Genomic DNA, 23,035 nt, shown 5'->3' on the forward strand with positions numbered 1-23,035 from the left:
GCTACAGGTTAGCCTAGCTTAGCATAAAGACTGAAACCGTGCTACTATTGCCCATGTTTACCGCAGTAAAAATGAAAACTTTCAGAGTGACATATAAAAGAAATCCCCACAAGCTATGCTTCCAACTTTGAATTATGATCTGAACAAAAGTCAGAGAGAAGAAATGTTTCGTCTCCAACTGTGCGTATCAGTTCCCCTTAAGACCGGCTCATGTGTTTGTTGTTGTGCAGCACTTCAGAGGTTATGTCTTGTGGAGGACTGTGAGGGGAGCTCTGTTTGCAGTGGAGGTTTTACCCCTCCCGCAAGGCAAATTGTGGAAATGGTCCACCTGCTGCTGTCAATTCCGCACTTTCCTTTGCCTGAAGCAACTGTCATCCCAAAAGATCCTGATGGCTGGGCCAGCTGGGAGTAGAGGCTGTAGAAAGAATGTTAGCATGTCTTTGCCCTGCTTGTACCTAAAATATCTTCCATGCAGTTCACAGGGTTTAATTTTAGACTCCACATGAGGCAGGAGCAAACCGTTTGAAGCTGAACTCAAAGTCAGAGGCTTCCCAGTTTGCTCTGTCCCGAGTTACAGATTAGATAGAGGTTATCCTTCCTTTTGATATCAGCAGAAGCAAGAAACTACTGAGCGCAAATATGTCTAACAGCAGAGACGTTGACGATCTCAATGAAGAAGACATCGATGAGGATGAAATCCTTGCTATGCTTTCACCCGAAGAGCTCAAGGAGCTTCAGAGTGAGATGGATGTTATTATTGCACCAGATGAAAGTGTACCTGTTGGACAGAGGCAGAAGGACCAGACAGAAAAGCCTCCAACAGGGACGTTCGATCACAGATCCCTGGTCGATTACCTCTACTGGGAGAAAGAGTCCAAACGTATGCTTGAGGAAGAAAGAGTTCCTGCTACTCTGCTACCCAGTGAGGTAAGGTGGTTCATTTCAAGATCAAACTAGATCATCAAACCTATTCTTTAGAAACTGTGACAATTATGATCTAAAATGTTAAAGCAGGATAAAAAGTTTCCTTCTGTTTTGGGACTAGCACAACTCTAACCCTGATGTTCTGATTTATTGTTTTCATCAGAAAACGTTAACGGAGGAAGCTGAAAAGAAAGAAAATGAGGAAAACACAAATGATGTGAAATATGTGTATGAAGTGATAGAGGAAATCATTGAGGAAGAAGCTATAGATGGTGAAGAGGGAGAGGAAATCATAGAAGAGATAATCGAAGAAATTGTCGAAGTTGATGAGAGTGTAGCGGATGTGAAAGATGAGAAAGAGGTGAAGCTATGTGTGGGCACAGACAAACATGAAAATACAGATGAACATGCAGGATTACCAGATAGAAACACTGAAAAAGCGAGAGATTGCAATGAGCCTTTTTCAGAACCGAAGGAGAAGACTGAGAGCTTGGCTCCTGAAGACAGCACATGCCTTGAAGAGAGAAAGGAAATTAAAGTGACACACTCTTTGCTACCTGAAGAGGCTCCAAAGGAGCCTGATGTAAATGAAACAAATGACAAGCTCCTGCAGAAAGAAGAGAGAAAAATTAACAAATTACAAATTCCAAAGCTGGCACTAAATAATATAAAAATGACGTCACGACCTTCAGGAAATGAGACAAACTTGGAGTCGACGCTTGACAAGATCCGCAACAACAACCCTTCTGTCACCGAGGTGAACCTTAACAATATAGAAAACATTCCCAAAGAGATGCTCTTGGACTACGTCAGTGCCTTAAAAAAGAATAAATATGTAAAAACATTCTGTATAGCCAACACCGGTGTCGATGAAAACATAGCTTTCAACCTGGCAAACATGTTACGGGAGAACCGCAGCATTACAACTTTGAACATTGAGTCCAACTTCATAACAGGAAAGGGCATTGTTGCCATCATCCGTTGCCTCCAATTCAACGAGACTCTAACAGAGCTGCGATTTCACAACCAGAGGCACATGCTGGGTCACCACGCAGAGATGGAGATCTCACGCCTGCTCAAGGCCAACAACACACTCCTGAAAATGGGCTACCACTTTGAGCAGCCGGGGCCCAGGATGGTAGTGACCAACATTTTAACCAGGAACCTGGACCGCCAGAGGCAGCTGAGGAAGGAGGAGCAGAGGCAGCAGCAGCTGAAGGAGCAAAAGGAGCTGATGCAGATGTACGAGAACAGTTTAAACCTGCCTCCTGGTTTACTCGAGATGCTCGGGTACATGCCGCCCCTAGAACTCTTAAAGGAACATGGCCTCATCCCTCCCTCATCAGACCTTAGTGCTGTATCTCTAATAGATAAAGAGCAGCCAGAGCCTCAGAAGCAGCTCAAACCTAAAAGCGTTCCCAAACAACCTAGTGCTGAACCAGCAAACCCACTGAGGGATGTCCAGCTGAAGAGAACTCCTAAGAAGCGGGACCCTTTGCTGGAGCTGAACCCAAGGGATGACTGGAGACCAGGGAGGCCCAGTGTGCAGCTGAGGAAGACTCCTAAAGGGAATAATGCAAGCAGCAGAGAGATGACGGACGAAAAACCCAACCTGACTGATGTGATTAAGACTTTGAAGCCTGTCCCTCGCAGACGAGTGCCACCGAAGGTTGACCTCACACCCCGCGATCAGCTCCTAAGTGAGATCAAAAAGAGCAACGTGGCCTATCTCAAACCTGTGAGTATCTCGAAGTTAGTGCCCTGAGATCAATCAAGTTAAGATCCTGTGTTTAGTATTTCACTTAAAATGTTACTGTTGAAGTTGAAAATGCATATTAGATTGATCCAACTCAGTCTATTCTAGTTCTAGGATTATCTATAATGACAGATATATAAGACATTGTATATACTGTCCTAAAGGCCAAGAAGGATTCATTCATCTGTCACTGCTTTCAGGTGCCGCTCCCTAAAGTCCTGGAATCAAGTGAAACAAGTCTCCTCTGAGGTTACTGTATAACTTCACCTTTGTTTTCTTCACCATACTCTATTTTAAACAAATTTGGAATTAGTCACTCTAAACCACTCTTAGCTTTAAAGTGAAATTAAGTGTTGACTGTATTTCCACGGCAGGTTACTGTCTCTAGTTTTGTGTTATCTCACTGAATGCTAGTGCATGACGGAAGTCATGTAAATAACAATATGAAAATGAAGAGTTTGTTGCCAAACCACAGTGTATTTGCTTTAAAGTGTATAAGCTCTTTTATAATTTGCTGTCTCTAAAACACAGAGTAAAAAAATGTTTTCAGAGGGCATTTAAATGTTAAAATGTAAGAAAATGTCTAAGATTTTCAGCCAAAAATACATAGTGTAGATATAAGAGTAGATGTGCAGGTCTGCCAAACTGTTTGTGTATTTAACTTTTGCTATTAAAAAAAATCTACTTTACCTGTCAACTCATTTTTTTTTCTTCCCAAATAGCACTGTATAGCAGTGACAAAAATAAAAGCATCCCCAGTGAATGATTATGGTCAGCTAGGTGCAGACAACATGATAAAAGACAAAAGCACACTGTGAAAACACTGAAAAGCTACTCAATACTTCATCATTAAGCTCATCATTCAGTAAATATGCATTTTATTTCTTTTAGTGACAGCTTTCAATTTACTACTTTGTTTTTTTATTTAACACAAATAAGAAGTGATAAAAGTGACAAATCTGTCTATTCACACTGAGACTTGATGGAAAGGAAGTGCAACATAAAGCAGGTTATCTTTATTTTCATCGAAGTCAGCCATGTTTTACTTTCAGTTGAGTAACTTTCACATCGCTTGTTTCAAGAATTAAAAAGTCCCATAAAAACATAGGTAATATACAATACAGCATCCATATAACATATGCATTATCTCTGAACTGCCATTTGTGAGGGCAGCATGCACAAACTGCAGTCAATGTGCGAAAAGCAACAGGAAACATATGCTTTTACTAGCAGGAATAGCAGTATAAAATAAACACTTAACATCACAGACAACAAATAATTGAGCTTTCTGTAAGGAAAGGGGATTGTGGCATGTGTTAGAGGATGTGGTAAATAAAATTTGAAGAATACATCTGAATTATTATTTTTGACTTTATTATGCAGCTGTTTTATAGATTTCTGCATGCTATATTATGAAAATAAAGCCTAATCTGAAATAACATCAAACTTGTAACTTGACATAATATCTAAACAATAAAGCCGCACTTGCCATTCATTTTACAATATTGCATAGCTGTGATCAGTAGGGTTCACTCAGGCTGGCCTGGATGGTCAGGAACTGTATGTACGATTGTTTTGACAACAGGAAAAATCTAATCTCAAGGATTATTAGTCAGGCCTTATAAATATGTCTACGCTCCAGGGAAACCTCTGTCAGATCAGTGTTCGTACAGCACCTGAACCAACAAGATGATGAGTTATTGCTGTTCAATAAGCAGTTATCACTAGACTGTGTGTTTTGTCTACTCTGTGAGAAGAAATTTTACCATGCTCTTTTGTTTTGAGGTAGCAAACTGAAAGGGTCGTATTTCCTTTTTGAGAACAAATACTGTTGATATCTAATAACTGCATTGTGCTCAGACATTTTCCTTTGCTTTGATGAAATAAATATTGTACTCAGTCATCATGTAGAGCAAAGGAAACTACTGTTGTTGCTGTTGTTTTTTTCTATACAGGAACGCTCACACCTTTGGTAATCTTTAGTGCCTCTCTTTTAATCCCTGTGGTGATTGTGCAAATCTTGTTATGGTCTTGTTATTGGTAATTATCTATGCACTTTAGACAAACACATCAGAGAATAAAGTAAACAAAAAACCGATATAAATTATGGGAATGCAAACTTCAGTAACTTTAAGGGGGACAGCAATTTGACACTTGGGATAATGCTACGGAAATTTTTAACCCATACTGTGGGACACAGACTTCCTCTGGAACTCTCCTGGCGAGAGTCTTACTCCTTCAATTTGCTTTCAATAAAATCCTGTATCTTGTTAACTTTCTCTTCCTGTTGATCCAGAAGGTCCATGATGACGCCCATGGGGGTCTTCTTTAGCCCAACACCTTCAATCTTGTTCTCCAGTCTGTTCTTCATATTGCGCAGTCTCAGAGAAGCATGGATCAGGATTACTACAAGACAAACAACTCACTGATTAATATTTCTTACTGATGTAAAAATAAAACCAGACCGACTAGATGATTAACTCTGAAATACATCTTTGAAAAACAACAAAACAAAATGTGATACTGCTGCAACCCAGACTTTGAAGCAGGTGTAAGGCTAGACGTATCTTTTATTCCCCTGTCAGGCAGATGCTGAATGCATGACATCAGTCAGTAAATGTGGTTCAGTCCAAATCAACAACCCATAGCAACCCGTCAACACGGGCAGCAGTGGGCAGACCTCCTGGGAAGCGATCAAACTGCCGTGTCTATCTGCCACCACGTTGAAGCTTCTACATTTAATCTAACGATCCAATACATCAATTATCTAAACCACCCTGCTGACGGTCCAACGCTGCAGGTGTCTGGACAGCTGTAGCAAATTAAAAACTATGCTATCTCGAATATAGCTCACGCTGACACGCTTTTTATTTGAAAATCCCATGAGTAAATGAGTGTAATGTAATACTGTACATGCTGTTCTCTCCTTGGAAAAGTCAGAGTGTTTGGAAAAGACTGTTCACTTACAGGAAAACCTCAGTTATGCTTGACTCATCACCCCCTTGAGCCAACCAGTCAAGAAGTGGCAGAAGATACAGAGAAAAACAATGTGAATTTGATTTCCTGTGTGGTGTTCACTCAGAGACAGATAAAGTCAATAATCTAAACTGTTTAAGGGAGTCCTTTCAGAGTATTACACCGTGGAGGCTGAGCAACTATGAAGTGAGTGGACAGAAGACAACAGGCCCAACCTGTTATCCAACATGGTAAAAACTGCACTGAGACTTACACAGCAGAGGGAAGGTGATTCCAAAGATGAACACCAAGACGCCGCCACACAGCGACAGCAGAAAGTAGCTGGTGACCATGACCCCGATGACAAACAGGGTGGGGTTCTTCCTTTTGAAATTCTTGATGGGGGCTTTGTTCTCTCCTGCCCACACAGAACCCACGAAGACCAGCGTCACCACTGCTCCTCCCAGAAACATGCCAAATGGGTTCAGGAACCTGAATATTGGAACATGACAAGACATATTGTGTAAGCCATGCTAGACCCCTTTTCAACAGCACAGCATGCTGGCCAGTTTAGCAGAAGCTGTATGAGGACTACAAATGCAGGAAGGCCTACAGTGTACTCACTGTTTCCACCACATCATCATCTAACAAGTCATGTGTCGTTTATGCAAAGTCACAACCAGCTGGCAGCTGTGATATATAATCATACAGGAGATCCACGTCTAATGTCTAAGAAACGCCCGACATCCCTGTAGTTAGCATTAACTAACGCTACGTGCTTTTAAAATAAACAGCATAAGGATAGCTTTACGCTAACAACATGGAGCACTTGCACACAATATCAGCTAGCTCCAGTGTGACTGCTAATCAATACAAATAAAACAATGAGGGAGAGCGTGTTTATATTCCTGGGAGACAAAAAGCAACAATACAGGGATTGAAAAACAGTTAAAGTGTGTAAAATGTTGGCACCACACTGGCAGCGGTACAGAAATGGTTTGTGTGGTCATGATGGGTGTGGGCTAGAAAGTATGCAGACTATCGTTAATTAAACACACAGCCCGAGGTGCTAGCTGACCGCGTTAGCATGCTGCCAGTACTCACCCCACAATGAGGAAAACCACCAGAACCACAGCGAAATAATTAGTCTGGTAGTACAGTAAATTACTGATCACTCTGTTGTTCCATTTAGCCAGATCGCCAAACTCTGGTTTGGCAAAACGATCCACTCCGGGGAAGAAATCATCCCACGGCCGGAGAGGTGCAAGCTCCATCTTAGTTGCCATTTCTTCAACGTGTAGTCCAGACGAGTCGCAAACACAAACATACCCACACACACGCTGCGTAATATTTTGACAGGTCAGCTGATCGCGGAGGTGCGGAGTCGAACCAGAGGCGGCAACTCTCGCGAGATGTCGAGGCCGCTCCGACAGGAGGTGCTTGAAAATGTCAGACTTGCGTTCTACAATGCGCATCGACACAACGTCGAGCAGAGTAAAAGAAAACAACACGAACGAGAAACAGAGGAAATGGAGACTAATTAAAGAGTAAAATGAACCACAGAGGGGTTGCTGGTTTAGACATATTAAAGAAACAAACATTACATGGCACTGATTGGTTTCAAGGCTGTTTTTGACAATAGGAGATATAAAACTTAAAGGAACAACATAAAAGAGAGGCTTTAACTTAGGAAACCTACACCTATATATTTGTATTCTGCTAATAATACATTTGGTAAAATGTATTATACGTTTTTACTAACAGTACTGCGCAGTCAGTGTTAATAATACGTTACACTGGGCTCGCTGGAGCTGCTCTTTGCGGCGCAGCTTTGACACCCGTGAACACAGCACAGAGAATCGAGGACATGGGACCGTGAAAGTATGGCGGATGCCGAGGAGCCGTAAGTCTCAATGGACGAAAAATGCTATCATTTCGCAGTTAAACTGGCGGCTTTTGGCGTCAGCCCAGCATGCTTGAACCCTGTTTACTGTCTTTTTCTCAGGGAGAAGAAAAGAAGGCGAATAGAGGACCTGACTGAGAAGTTAGTGACGAATGCTAAATAAAGGTCTCTGACTGGCAGCAGGTTTGCGTTGCACAGTGAGCAGCGACTGCTGGGCCAGGAGACAAACACATGAGCATGTTAGCACGGCACGGCCTTGATATCCCACCTAGCTGTTTGCACAGTTAACCTACAAGCCGATGAGCACAATGAATCCACTCCCACTGTCAAATATAAAGCCGATCACCTGCACTGCACCAGCCCTCATCGTTGACAAACCTGAGATAAACAGCAGCTTCTACTTTGAAATAACTTCTGTACTATAATCATCCTACACAATAATAATAGGATTTAGGCAAATTTAGAGCCACAGTCCTGTTTGGGGGGGTTTTCCACTCCCAATTTGTGTTGTAGATTAGATTTCACAGCATGTCCAGTGATATTGAATTAGAGTGTTGATTGCTGGCTGATTACAAGTTTAACTACCTTGTGTATGTGTGTCAGAAAGATGCTTTCTTCCCAATCTCATTTCATAATGCTTTTCTTTATCCCCATGACAGTTATTAATATGATTTGCCGCTTTCTTTCGCTGCCTTCTTTACACAACTTTGCAAAAGTTCTCCTTTGGCAATTCAAAAATACACATAATAAAGCGTAAAACACATTATAATAGAAACTGAGGTTAGAAATATACTCATGGAAGTTACAGCAAGAGTACATTGGTGTGTTTTGTGTGCAGAATGGCTGTAGATGGTGGACACAGGGTCAGTGGTTGCGACTGGGATGGCCGCTGGAATCATGTGAAGAAGTTTTTGGAAAGACCTGGGCCGTTCACCCACCCTGACTTTGAGCCGAGCACTGAGGTGACACAGAAATACCTGCTCCCACTGTTGACGTAATGCATGTCAGATTGAATTGAGCTAGTGCCATAAAGCTGTAGCAGGTGACATTTTGTTTTTGTGCTTTATCTTAGTCTCTACAGTTTTTGTTGGAGACATGCAAGATTCTGGTTATTGGCGCAGGAGGACTTGGATGTGAGCTCCTCAAAAATCTGGTAGGGAATGGCTTTGATCGTTGTCTTACTTTACTCAGGTGTTTTTTACTCACACAGCCTTATTGCTCATTAGGCTCTGTCTGGGTTTCGCCTTATTCATGTGGTTGACATGGACACTATCGATGTGTCCAACCTGAACAGGCAGTTTCTTTTCAGGTAGGTTTCAACTCCATTTCTTCTTATTAAGTGTAGTTTAATGTTAGACTAATAATATATATGTATATTAATAGTTTCTTGATTTTGTGAAATGGGAAAAGTTTTGGTGGTCACAAATCTTGTGCCAATAAAATCTGATCATAGAAACATCTTTTACATTTTTATATATGCATATGTTTAGGCCCAAAGATGTTGGGCGGCCAAAGGCAGAAGTGGCTGCCGACTTTGTCAACAGTCGAATCCCTGGATGTAAAGTTGTCCCGTATCCTTTGCAGCAACAATTTTTACAGTTGAAACACAACTTAACTTTAACTGACATTGTATAAAATGTAATGACCATGATTTGTTTTTCCTTAATAATAACACACAGTCATTTTAAAAAGATCCAAGACTTTGATGAGTCTTTCTACAGACGTAAGTGCATTTTTCTTCTTAGTCTACACACTACGTAGAAGAGCTTACCATTTAAACTCTTAAGAGGTTTCAAATACTTTGTCTTTGCAGAGTTCCACATCATTGTCTGTGGACTTGACTCCATCATTGCCCGGCGCTGGATGAATGGGATGCTGGTAGGAAAGATAAATATTGATTGTAGTTCAGTGCTGTCGCCTCATATACATGTAACATAATGTATCAGAAGTATATAAGTGTGTTGTTACTGATGGTGCCTTTTCTAGATATCCCTCCTAAGCTATGAGGATGGAGTCCTGGATCCCAGCTCCATCATTCCTCTCATCGACGGAGGAACAGAGGGCTTTAAAGGAAACGCTCGTGTCATTCTGCCCGGCATGACTGCATGCATCGACTGCACGCTGGAGCTGTACCCGCCACAGGTCACTTTTCAGCAGCAACTTATCTTCCAGTTTCAGCATTGGAGTAATAGTCAGTGAACCTTTTAACTTTGTTCAGATGCTTTCACATCTGCTGTTCCGTTTGTTTTGTGGGTGGTAGAAAGCAATTGTGGCGCACAGGAGGTGGTGTTTCACATTTCCATCTGCAAGAACAGCTGTTTGTGTTAGCAACTTAATAAAAGACTCGGATCAGCTAAAGAAAAAAACAAACCAACGCATTACAGCAGTAACTGTTTTGTAACAAATATCTTTAATAAACATAGAAAAGAAAATATAAAAATAAAATTAAGCATAAATTGTGCTGTAACTACTAAAGCTGATTAGAAAAGCTGTGTAGAGTCCTACAATAAACAGATTACCAAGCCAGAGAGCAGCAACTGGGTAGCAGTGCAGGTATTAAGTAAGAAAGCAGTAACTACACAGTCAAAGAATGGATACACCATATTTTTAGTTTAAAAGTTAATTAATCCAGTTTATAGTGCAAAAAAAAAAACAAACAAAAAAAACACTGTCACCAAGCACACATTGCTTCACTGTACTTAAGAGAAAAATATTTTACTTTTTACTCCCCAGATGTAGATTCTTATATTAAATAAAACCAAACAATAAGTTCTCTTCTGTTATTATTGATTAACCTCCTGTTAGTACATAGGTGGTTATAATATGCTTCACTTTTACCACATATCACTTACCACTCTATTTGTGCCACACAAAGATGCCAGGTAGCAAATATGTTTGACCTTTTTATTTTTTATCAGTTACTAGTTCTCTTTGCCATAATCTTTACCTTCAAAAGTTTGTTAAACTAATCTAGACTAGACATAAATTATTAATTTTTGTCCATTTTCATTGTGCAGAACAGAATTGCTTAATTGCTTGACTTTATTCTAAATTTTATTATCCACAGATTAATTTTCCCATGTGTACCATTGCGTCAATGCCAAGGCTACCGGAACATTGCATTGAATATGCCAGAATCCTACAGTGGCCCAAAGAAAAGCCATTTGGAGGTATGCTAAAATATTTGAATATAATATTTTAAAAATTTTTCTTTACCAGTTCACCTTCTACCTGTGTGCGTAAATACACATTAAAAGCTAACAACTGGGGTCTTCACCTCCTCTAGATACGGGCTTAGATGGAGACAATCCAGAGCACATCCAGTGGGTGTTTGAAAAATCCCAAGAAAGAGCTGCAGAGTTTAACATTACAGGAGTAACATATAGACTCACTCAAGGTATTCAAAGATTATTATTTACTCAGTGGCAATGTGGTACATATGCTTTTATTTTTGGTTTAAAGTTTGTTATCTATCATTGTTATCAGTTAAATACGGTAGTGAAATCAAACCATGACTGTTTCTTGTGCCACAGGAGTCGTGAAAAGGATCATACCCGCTGTGGCATCAACTAATGCTGTCATTGCTGGTAAGAAATCCCAATGCTTCTGAGGCAGTAGCTAATGCTGTTAAGACATTTTTGTAATGTTTTTTGTTAAATACAGTACTGTACAAAAGTCTTAGGACACCACTAGTTTAGTTATTTTGGCAGAGCTATTATGATCAGATATAAACTTATTTCTTAGTTTCTATTAAAATACAACGTGAACATGTGGGAAACGTGAACATACACAAAATTGCAAATTAAACATATTGCTAAATCTAATGGTAACCTAATACTTTGTCACTGCACTGTATGAGAAAATGTGATCATTGTCTTTGGCAGGTATGCTAGCTCACCACTGTAGAAAATAAGCTACAATAAGATATGTAAGTGTATGCAAATAACATGAGAGCAGACAAATGCCAAGCTTTTTCACGGAGCCATGCTCTCATGTTTGTGGTTTTGGAAAGACTAAAAAACAACAGCAACAACAAAAACACCACCATCTAAATACCCGACTATCGTTCTAAGAGCAACATGCACAGTGTCCCGCTCAGTGTTGCTGTAACTGGACAGTCACAGGAGGTAGACAGCTGAGCTAACTAACCTTCGTGTTACTTTTGTTCTCCACAGCTGCCTGTGCCACTGAAGTTTTTAAAATTGCTTCAAGGTTGGTAACACAAATGAATTTCTCAAACGCTCATCTGATTATCTTTCAAAGACCATTATTTAACTTGAGATGTCACCCTGCAGTGCATATATTCCTTTAAATAATTACCTGGTCTTTAACGACGTGGATGGACTGTACACCTACACGTTTGAAGCCGAGCGAAAGGTTTGTTTTGCCATAGTTGGATTGTAACAGTTCATCAGCCACTAATGTACATTTCTCTGCACTCTACAGAGATTAACTGGTTATTCTTTCTTCCTCTGCGAATTGCAGGAAAATTGTTCAGCATGCAGCCAGGTCCCTCAGGATCTCCAGTTCCCTCCCTCAGCCAAATTACAGGAGGTTTTAGAGTATCTGACAGAGAACGCCTCACTGTGAGTGCTCAGAAAAACATTTTTATGCTGCTTTAGGGAAAATAATCAATTTACTAAACGTTATACTAAATGATTTCTAGACAGATGAAATCCCCCGCTATCACCACGACCCTGGAGGGGAAGAATAAGACACTGTATCTGCAGGTGATCTATCTAATCTGGCACGATGCTGCGCAGTGTTTGGTCAACTGTATTTATAATAAACTGTCATTAAACAATGGATGCTGTTTCATTATAGTCTGTTAAATCCATTGAGGAACGAACAAGGCCAAACCTCTGCAAGACTCTGAAAGGTAATAAGAAGCTGTACTCCAGCGATCCCCAATCACGACCCGCAGCGGCTGACATTCCTGATAACATATGTATATTTCTTCCCTCTGATGCAGAGCTGGGCTTGTCAGATGGACAGGAACTAGCTGTGGCAGATGTCACCACACCGCAGACGGTTCTCTTCAAGCTCAATTTCATCGCCTGAACCTCCATTACAACACGCAGCACTGATATCAGACCGACTCCATCTGAAGCCAAAGTGGGTGTTGCACACGGTTACTGTGATGTTGCAGTAGCACATTTGATGTGATTATGTAAATAAGACGGGTAAGGTCTCCGTTTTGTTGTATGAATATGTAATCAGTTAATAGCATTGTTTTTGTATTAGTAACATTATTTACTTCTTAGTGTATGCGTCTTGTGTTGACTTATATTGTAGCTACTTCACTGTCAATCGACGAGAATAATGATGTGCATTATGCTCTAATAAAGTTTTATTATCATGCTCGTCTGACTGACTGTCCTTTGTCTTTATTTAGAAGCAACATAACAGCTCCACAATTTATTCTATTAAATCTCCACCCTACCTTCCAATATTTAGCCAATGCTAAGGTAACATTAAATGACTGCTGGCCAACTGAACTCACAGCTTCATATTTATATATAGATCTAACAATAGTATCCACAATAATATATATACAGTGCCTATAAAAAGTATTCACCCCCTTGGATGTTTTACATTTTACTGATATAAATCAATCATGGTCAATAAAAGTTCGCGACTTTGACGAAAATATTTCAGAAATATACCTCATTAATGTCAAAGTGAAAACAGGTTTTTACAAAGTGACGTCAATAAATAAAAATATGTAAGGTGAGATCAGTGTTTGAATGAATATTCACCCCCTTTAAAATGAACCCAACAGAAGTCCAGATATTTGGTGCTAGTAGTCCCACAGTTAGTGAAATGATAATCACCTGAGTACAGTATAAAGAAACTTGTGTCTGAAAGGTCCAGTCACTGGTTATTCAGTATTCTTGGCTACCGTTACACCACGAAGACAAAAGAACACTCAGCAATTCAGAGGACAGGTCACTGAAAAGCATAAGTCAGAGGATGAATACAAAAAGTTCTCCAAGGCACTGAACATCCCCCAGAGTTCAGTGAAATCTTTCATCAAAAAATGACAGGAATATGTCACATGTCTAAATCTAGAACTGTCCACACAAACTGAGTGACCGTTCAAGAAGGAGACTAGTGAGAGAGGCCCCTAATGATGACTACTGTGAGGGAGTTACAAGCTTCAGCAACTGAGAGAGGAGAGACTGTACATGCAACAACTGTTGCCCGGGTTCTTCACCAGCTTTATGGGAGAGCGGCAAGGAGAAAGCCACTGTTGAAGAAAACTCATGTTAAATCACAACTGGAGTTCACCAGTAGGCACGTGAAAGACTTCATGGTTCAGTAGAAGAGGCGTCTTTGATCTCATGAAACCAAAATGGTGCTTTTTGTCCATCAGACAAGACGCTATGTTTGGCTCACACCAAACACTGCACATCACCACAAACACACCATCGCTGGAAGGCTTGTTAAGATGGAGAGTAGGATGAATGCAGCAAAATATAGGACAATCCTGGAGGACAATCTCATTCAGTCGACAAGACAACTACAGCTTGGGAAAACATTTGTTCTCCAGCAAGACAATGACCTGAAGCATACAGCGAAAGCTTCACAGAAATGGTTTACCGACAACAAGGTGAATGTTCTGGAGTGGCCGAGTCAAAGCCCAGACTTCAATCCAACAGAGAATTTGTGGATGGACTTGACGCAACCTGACAGAGCTGGAGCAGTTTTGCAAAGAAGAATTGAATAAAATGAAAAAAGATGTGCAAGTCTAATTGAGACATATCTACACAGACTCTATGCTGTGGGTGAATAATAATGCAAACACTGATCTCTCCTGACATATCTTTATTTATTGACGTCACTTTGTAAAAACCTGTTTTCACTTTGACATTAATGAGGCATTTTTCTGAAATGTTTCTGTCAAAGTCATCAACTTTTATTGACCATGATTGATTTATAATGTCAATAAAAGGATGAAACATCCAAGGGGGTTAAAACTTTTTATAGGCACCTTAAGTAGGTTTTATTAATTCAGTATTTACACCTCAGCTTGACATTTTATTTTGACGTATATCATGCAGATATACTAATTGCAGGACTAAGAAGTCAAAACAAACCGAGTCAAATCAAAATAAAACCTGAATGCTAAATTAAATTCATTAGTAATGTTAAATACATTAAATAAAAACACAATTCAATAATAATAACATTAAATAAGAAGTCAAATAATGTTCAGTCAGTAATCAATGAATAATGGTAAGAAAAACATGATAGCATGACAAACTCCATGACTTGGCCTCCCTGAGACCCACTTCATCCCCTCCTCTGTGACTGGATGTCAATACTGACTTTAAGCTTCTTAGCGGCGCTAATGAAAGTGGCCGCTCATTGTCCGGGAGACAGATGGTTTCTTGTCTTGATTAAGTCAGAGTTTTCCTGACAGGAAAAGCTGACAGGCTTTTGCTCGTTGGGGTTGATCCCACTGTGTTCACAGACCGACGCGTCTCTCACATCACATGCCTGCCTGAAAGGTACAGTGACCCCGGGGAGAGGAGCTGATGTGCGAACCCGCAGGCTCTCTCCGAGCCGACAGTGTTGACTCTCATCTCCATCAGCTGCTGCGTCATTTAGCAGCACACGGTCGCTCTTGCCATTTCCCTTTTTCTCGCCCGTACTCTAATTTGAGGCAGGAAACTTTAGAAGCTGGAGGATCACATCTGCTTCCAACTTTTGCGTCGTTGCGTGGTGTGAACACAGACACTGACGTGATGGAGGCTTCTGCAGACACCTGTGTGTAGCAGCAGAGAGGTAAGACATTCAAAATGTGGTAATAGATGATTAGATACTGACAATTAGAACTGATGTGTAAAAAACACTTTTAAAAAGTACATCTGTGATTAGTCAGTCAACAGAAATGTAATCAATTGCAATTCAGCAAGTAAAATACCATAGACTTCCTGGTTGCAGCTTCTTGAAAGTGCACATCTGCTGTTGTTTTACATAACTATGAGTGAAACATGCATTTTGGAATGAAAGCAGTTGTGATTTTAAAAAGAAATGACTGCATGAATAATTGAGACACAAATTCATAATGAAAGTAAGACCCCAGCTGCAGCCATGAACTTCAGAGGTACTAAGCGGTGTCCGTAAGTGCCTCAGGCAAACTAGTGATTTAGACATTGGGATGTTTGTTTGTACCATAATTTGACGTAAAAGTTCCTGTCCCAGTTTGCCCGTGACTCACGTGGAACGCAACTTCTCGTTTTGGAGAGAGGCTTCAGCTTTGAACGCACGGATGTTTACAGCTGAAGGGATGAGATGACTCAGGAATGAGTGCACGGACCCACTCTCCAAAGTTGCCTCTGATGAGGCTTTTATTGGCATTTCGTTGATTTGCCTCGGCTTAACTCCGTGATGTGAGAGTCATAATTGAGCAAATAGACGCGGTGATCTCATGAACCACACACCAGGGGTCAGGCGATATCAGAGGCTTTTACTAATTCAGACACATGCTTTGGAAAAACTGTTCGGCCCTTATTCTGTTAACGTGTGCATGAACCTCTTGTTCTGTGCAGGCAACATGAAGCTGAACACAGCGGCGCGGCCATTACACTGGGGGGTCCTGCTTCTCTGTGTAGTGAGCCTCTGCAGCCAGCTAGTGTCCACTGGCAACCAAAGCTCCCGAGGACAGACAGGTGGGTGTCAGGCGCAACCAGACCAGTCACGCACCCTGAGGGACTCAGTGTAGCTCCTGGTCACCAGCCTGGTTGCCTGGCACAGTTCAAGCAACGGGAACCAGAGCTTCACTAACCTTCTTAGTAGTTTAATAGAGATTCATGCTAAGATGCTGTAAAAAAGGGTTTTAATTGGCCGAGCACTTTGACTGTCACTTGTAGTAGCTGGAGGTAATCCTATGTTTATGACATGCTGAACATATAACCTCACCATCTGCACCTCTTACAAGCCAAATGTTAGGAAAGGCTTGTTTTAATCCCTAACTACACATTGCAATGTGTTTTCTATAAATGTATGTGTACTTTAACAGGATAACTAAGTATTATTTACATGAAATTACAGCTTTTAGATACATTTACTGGAGGAACAGTGTCACATTTTTTGACTGAGCAGGAGCATAAAATAACATAAAATCAAGTAAAGTACCTCTAACATGTAAATGCATTTACTTTGCACCAGCACCATGACAACAGCCTCCCATGGATAACTGCAATATGAAATGAGAGATTTGCCCTTGTTTTGGACAATTACCTCTTTGATTGTAGTCTGATGTGAAGCCCCACTTTAATTATGAATTAACCTTCCAACCCTGCAGGTGTTGTTGGTCAAGCAGCCAGGCACACGCCTCAGGATTAAATCAGCAATATGCATGCATGGGTTTTTCTCCTCTCTTCTTTTTTTTTTTTCTCTCTCCCCCTCTTGTTTTTACCTCTGCTCTGTTTCACCTCTTCAACTGCAGGCACCAGTCTAAATTATCAACGGTGAGATAATCACCAAAAGCAACACGTGTTTCTTTGTATTTGTTTTACTGTGAAATGATGTAGTGTGCAGTTGTGGAACATACATTGCTGTTGATCTTATTATTCTGCTCAGCCTGTTTCAGTCAATCTGAAACATGACAGAAGGTAAGTGAAAATGCTGACGATTCCCTGTGTAAGTCTGTCTAATATTTTATTGGCCAGTGAATTTGATATTTGAATGCTTTTTGTTGGGCTGTGCCATGAATACTGATGGGTTTCTATCCACTTGGTGGTGCTGTAGCTTTAGAAACATCCAGCAACAAAGTCTGCACTACACTTGCTTTTGTTACTTGGTTATCTGAATGAGTGTAATAAAGAGACTGCTGCATTGAAATAAATTAAACATCTAATAAAGCATAAAGAAATCATTGCAATTTGACTTCAATGTGTTGCCATCTGTAAAGGCTGTAGCTTTCCAGCCTCTCTCTACTTACATTCAAAACACATCATGAAAAATTGTCACCTTTCCTTCCAAAATGTTTCCCTCAGGGTCATCGCAGGAGAGGACAGGGACTTGTGAAGTTGTTGCCGCTCATCGTTGCTGCAATAGGAACAAGATTGAAGAACGCTCTCAAACAGTCAAGTGCTCCTGTTTTCCAGGACAGGTAGCAGGGACAACAAGGGCTCTGCCCTCTTGTGTTGAAGGTAATATTATTGGCACCCTTTTCTACCTCTCTTAACCAGAAATATTGTGACATGACATGAATGTATTATTTGTCAAAGTCAGTTTAATCAGTTTCACCAGAGTCCACCGATACCAAGGATCAGAGAGTGCGACATCCGATCGAGATGTTTTTTTTTTTTTTTTTTTCCTAACAGCTCATTTTTTGAAGTCCTTCTGACTAAAAAGTGACCTTCTGCTGTGGTGTGTTTTTCTCCAGCCTCCATTGTGCGTCAGAAGTGGTGGTGTAAAATGGAGCCGTGTCTGGAGGGGGAGGAGTGCAGAGTTCTCCCTGACCTCACAGGTTGGTCATGCATCTTTGGGAACAAAGTAAAGACCACAAAGGTGAGGAAAAGGCCTGCATTAGTCTGAGTCACAGTGGCACCGACACTGTACAAAAGACATAACACAAAATGGCTTTAGTTCAAGACATGGTATTTATAGACACTTAAATGCAGTCAAACGATAAATCTCTTCCTTTCTGTTGCATTACTCTTATGCAAACAGGCACTGACAGTTTTGTGAATGCTCATCATAAAGATTTATTTTGGTAAGCCCTCCTTTGATGCCAAACGATTCTACAATCAACTATAATAATCACTGCTTCCACTGGCCACATCGAGTCTTGCTCTCCACGAGGCACACTGGGCTCAGAAAACCTAATTCTATAATCTTTTAAGTGATGGGGCCAAAAGGACAAACAAGAAATAAGCTGTAAAGTAATACTCCACACTAAAACCCATATAATTAAATCTGACGGCCAAATGAAAACCCACTGCAGTCAGAAATGCACTTTTTGGCTTTTTTATGCACATGAAACAAATTCACAATGAAACATGAGCAAGTGCGGACGAATTGACAGATTCAATGCTGAATCTGAATGCTGTTTCCAGCTGATTTAATCAGCTGTAGCTAGCTAGCACACAACGAATAATGTTAAAACGTCACAGGTGTGTCTCATGTAACGACATTCAATAGTTTACGCGGTAATTAGCTGTTAACTCAGATTTATAGTTGCACAGATTTCATTTCTGCACCTAGAAAATGTTCCTCATAGGGATTGTTAGCAGTGACATGGCATGCAGTGGGCTGCAAACTCTGTGGTTGAATCACTGTAAAATAACAACAAATACACTAATACAGTGTGTGAATGATGACTACATACTGTACATGGCTTTATGGCTTTATGTAAAACAAAAAGGCTGAAGCTACGGCTACATGTCTGAGCACATGCATGATTCATGTAGAACATGGAAATCAAGGAGCAGCACTGTGCGTCTCCTGCATCACAGAGCTATAGTTAGTGATGGTGCACTGTTGGAAATGAAAATGTATATATTTAAATGATATTTGTTATAATTTAGATGATAGATAGATATAAACTATTATACTCTATAATATATACTTAATATGAAAACTGAGTAGCCGAGAAACATGGTCGTTGACTGTGTACTTATTATTTGCATTAATAGAGGAGTCCATCCCAGCCTGCTGCACTCGCCCTAAATAACACTGGACTCTTGAGGACGGTGAACACTTTGTCAGATAGAGCAAAGAACAATATAGATTCAATTAGATATCTCCTGGCTGAGCCCTAAACAGCAGGAACTCATTATTTTAATTTCCTTTGGCTTGAACACAATTTTAGTTGGGGTTAATCCCATGGAGCGGACAATCTATTAGCAATTGACTTAAGATTAAATGATGCAGCTCCCACAAAAGTCAGTATCATTGTTTCAGTGCTTGATATGCTGATCACACTGTGATGCACTCAATCAAAGGTTGGATGGACCTGCTGGCACACACTTAAACAGAGACTTTGTGGATTTAGAGGAGGCAGAAAGTGAATCCAGTGGGTTGTGACTTTGTCTGCCAATCAAAGCAGAAAATCAGAAATACTTAGACATTTGTGATTGTGTAGCATTTATAGACAGTGTTGTCCTGTAGAGGTGCTCTCACTAACACATCTGCACACATAAACACACATGAATATCTGTATTTCCATCTTTGTGAGAATGCTCACACATATAATGTAATCCCCAGCTACTTATCTAGCATGAACCAGTTAAATCCCTAACCCTCGCAAACTTATAAACAATACGTCTTGATGCTGAAACAGTCTTCTGGGTGTGTCAAAGTGTCCTCGCTTTCCCAAAATGTCTCACTCCCACAGTATTAAAGTCAGATTGAGTCCTCATAAAAATAGCCATACAAGTACACACACACACACACACACACACACACACACACACACACACACAAGCTTTTCGACTCCACTGGTTGGACAGGCAGGCCGCCACCTGCAAGGCTGTGATGGCATGAACACAAGCATGAAGCCCTGATGCAAAACAAGGACTGTTTGAAATGCTAATCATGGGGAGAAAGGGGAGAGAGAAGAGAAGAGGGAGCTTCTTCACTGCTGAGAGTATTTACATCATGCTTTTGTTTGTCTCTCTAAACTGAGTGCTCCCGTGGAGGGGACTGTGCTTATAGTAATGATGGGAAACATTGGAGATTCTTTGCCTTGAAGCAAATCGTAGCTACGAACAGAGCAGAATGTTTACCTTCATTACCACTTTGTCAGTTGTCCTCTTAACATTAATAATGCGAATCAATAATAACTTTTCTCCTGAACTCAGTCTGACTGCCTCTCTTTTTATCACTCGAGCTCAGTCAGACGTTTTACATTTTACCTTTTCAGTGAAGAGATGTTTTATAATAACACAAATACAGCCGCCGCATATCATCCCATCCGAGATGTCAGATATGTCTGAATGCCACATGCTGTGCTAGTTGAAAGCAGCTGAATGCTAAGCAGTTTGCTCAACATTTACTTAAGGCAATTATGCATTATGATTGTTTTGGTAGTGACAAGATCCTCCACTGAGATGTCATGTGGGTTTTTTTTTTGTGTAAACACTCAATTTCTAATTATTATTTAATGCTAGCAGTGCTGTGGATGTTGTCAGAATGGTAAAATCATGCAATATCAAGATTCACATTATGATATTCAGAAGTGGTGGATATAAAAAAAAAAGAAACCTCCTTTAAATGAATGTCATCTTTACGAAAATGCCTGCTAAAGAGTCTCTGAAAGCTTGTCACACAACAAGTTCTCTGTGTAGATTCTCAGTTATCCAGGTGAGGTTATCAGGAAGTTCAGTCAAACAAGAGTCTGAACTAATGAAATGTCCAGTTACCATGAATCAACTTTCAGACACACAACAACAACTAGCTTCAGGAGATTTCTATCTTCAGTGTCTATATGAAACCTGTGTGTCTTACAATATCTTATAGATTGTTTTCTAAAGCTTTCAGAAGTATTAAAAACACCGATCGGACACAATCTGCATCAGTACAAATAAAAAAAAAAAATATATATATATACTGTATAGATACACACACACAATATAATGCAGTCCACTCCAACAATGCTGCAAACTGTTTAATGGCATCATAACTGGACTGTATTACATTGCGCAGATGTTCATGTGATTTTATGCACCCTGTTTAAGATTCAATGACCTGCACTAAACATTGCTTTCAGAACATTTGGACTAGGTATATTACCCGATGTATCAACCTTTTAACTGCTGAACCTTTTTTTTCCCAAGCAAAAATGCCCAATACTCTCTGTGTACAGCATGTCAGATATGAGGATGTGATTTTAAACTCCTCTCTTCTCTCTGGTGTGGAGTGTTGCACACTCTGGACAATCTGGACTGAACATCACCAGGTGTACATGTAAAATGTAATGCTGGTCATGATTGACAGATGTCAGTAGGTACAGTATGTTGGTTTGAAGCACAGACCAGTCAGAGTGGCCTTGCTGACCCCTGTCAATGACAACGTTAGTGCCACCAGGTCGATTTAATGATGTAGCCGATCTGCATCTATTCTACAAACAAATTCTCTGTTGCAGACTTGTAGTTCTCAATAATTGTGACTTTTGAGTTTGTTCTGTTTTGACAGCTGAAGCAAAAAATAATGCTGCGCACTAACTCTCAGAATAAACCAACAAATGTTTGAGTCTATTCTTAACTTCTTCAAACAAACAGATGTGCAATTGAAATCTACACAGAGGGGTTAGATCTGACATACACTAGCAAAGTGAACTCATGAGGTGACTGAGCTTCTCCACTAGTCCTACAGTAGTCTTATCCTATATTGTTGCTCACTAAACTATTCTCCATCTTATACAGAAACGCAAAGCTCATTGAAGTTATAGGTCCCCAGCTTCACTGTGTCTTCTTACAATCTGAATAGACCTGGACAAGAAAGCTTTGGAAAGATCAGCAACTCATAGAGCTACATTTTTCTCACAGACAACAGAAGCTGAAAAAAGGAGGAATCTGCTGGGAATTGAGCTGAATAAGTTGATGTGTGACTTCCATATTATTGTCATCCTTTCACTCTTTTCTGTACTTACTTTTTTTTCAAACATTACTACTTTTTTTTTTTGTAAAATGTTTATTCCTGCATACACTTCATGGGCTATATTGTGTCTGTAATATGTTCTGCCAGCACAAACTTATTTGGTGAAGGAAGACATTTAGTTTTTCTAAATTTTTACACAAATTTAAATTTAGCAATAAGCACTTTGAAGCAAGGCAACATCTTTTACACCCCAGTGGGGTTTATATCAGTGATGACAGCACACATCCTAAAATTTGTGCCTATATTCCTAAAATACCAGCAGCTCTCGCCGCTTTCTTTTTGCGATTGATTTTCAAAGAAGCTGGTGTGACATTCTTTAGGTAACTTTCAGATGAGTCTTAGATAAGTGGATTCATACAAACTCACATATGCTCCAAAAAAGGTTTAAGAAAATTGTGCAGCTCTGCTTGATTACCTTTTATCTACAGTATAAAAAAACTCTGAAGCCTATAAGGAACAGTGTACACACTGAGTAGAAGCAGTGTGAGCATACAAACATACATCATAATACACAGCTTTAAAACAAACATATAAAAACATCAGAGAGGAGTTAAGGGATCTTTACCTTTACTCTTTGCTGGAACTTGTTGGCACACAAGAAAAAGGTTTCACAGTAGAGAGGGAAAGAAAACAAAACAAACAAAAAAAAAGAACATTAAAGAAATAGACTTTTAACTTCTCACTTTCTTTCAAAATGAGACTGAATCAACCTCCATGTAGAGATATTCAAACTGAATGAACAATTCAAACTACAGACTTATGATAATTGAAAGACGTAGCACATTTCTGGCTTATTGTTTGATTTGAGTTTTCCAGGTGAAATGTGGCAGAAAACCTTTCGCTCTCTTGTGTCTGTCTGTTGGGGACAGTAGTTCATGTTT

At 40.1% G+C, this 23,035-nt stretch overlaps 4 protein-coding genes across 5 annotated transcripts; 3 read left to right on the forward strand and 1 right to left on the reverse strand.

The window, feature by feature from the left end:
- Positions 1-423: 423 nt before the first annotated feature.
- Positions 424-3,369, forward strand: lmod3 (leiomodin 3 (fetal)). The gene is made up of 3 exons (XM_026368688.1): positions 424-927; positions 1,088-2,662; positions 2,881-3,369. Exons 1-3 carry the CDS (start codon positions 640-642, stop codon positions 2,926-2,928), a joined length of 1,911 nt encoding a protein of 636 aa, XP_026224473.1. The 5' UTR covers positions 424-639; the 3' UTR covers positions 2,929-3,369.
- Positions 3,370-3,665: 296 nt separating this feature from the next.
- LOC113167818 (PRA1 family protein 3) lies at positions 3,666-6,983 on the reverse strand. The gene is made up of 3 exons (XM_026368689.1): positions 6,740-6,983; positions 5,910-6,127; positions 3,666-5,086 (listed from the first exon to the last, which is right to left on the reverse strand). Exons 1-3 carry the CDS (start codon positions 6,919-6,921, stop codon positions 4,911-4,913), a joined length of 576 nt encoding a protein of 191 aa, XP_026224474.1. The 5' UTR covers positions 6,922-6,983; the 3' UTR covers positions 3,666-4,910.
- A 505-nt stretch (positions 6,984-7,488) lies between these two features.
- Positions 7,489-12,901, forward strand: LOC113167979 (NEDD8-activating enzyme E1 catalytic subunit-like). 2 transcript variants are annotated; one of them, XM_026368981.1, is made up of 18 exons: positions 7,489-7,538; positions 7,641-7,703; positions 8,377-8,500; positions 8,611-8,691; positions 8,765-8,847; positions 9,029-9,109; positions 9,218-9,261; positions 9,352-9,416; positions 9,525-9,680; positions 10,606-10,708; positions 10,825-10,935; positions 11,072-11,125; positions 11,714-11,750; positions 11,834-11,915; positions 12,024-12,124; positions 12,205-12,268; positions 12,363-12,417; positions 12,511-12,901. In XM_026368981.1, exons 3-18 carry the CDS (start codon positions 8,378-8,380, stop codon positions 12,597-12,599), a joined length of 1,329 nt encoding a protein of 442 aa, XP_026224766.1. In that variant the 5' UTR covers positions 7,489-7,538; positions 7,641-7,703; position 8,377; the 3' UTR covers positions 12,600-12,901. The 2 variants fall into 2 exon arrangements, with proteins under 2 accessions (XP_026224766.1, XP_026224765.1); XM_026368980.1 differs by having other exon boundaries at positions 7,495-7,538; positions 7,641-7,679.
- A 3,200-nt stretch (positions 12,902-16,101) lies between these two features.
- LOC113167205 (chemokine-like protein TAFA-4) lies at positions 16,102-18,089 on the forward strand. Its single transcript, XM_026367626.1, has 3 exons — positions 16,102-16,216; positions 17,546-17,701; positions 17,938-18,089. The coding sequence occupies exons 1-3, from the start codon at positions 16,102-16,104 to the stop codon at positions 18,087-18,089; spliced, it is 423 nt and encodes a 140-aa protein (XP_026223411.1).
- Positions 18,090-23,035: the final 4,946 nt, after the last annotated feature.

This window comes from Anabas testudineus, chromosome 7 (assembly GCF_900324465.2).
Source record: "Anabas testudineus chromosome 7, fAnaTes1.2, whole genome shotgun sequence".
Lineage (NCBI taxonomy): Eukaryota > Metazoa > Chordata > Actinopteri > Anabantiformes > Anabantidae > Anabas > Anabas testudineus.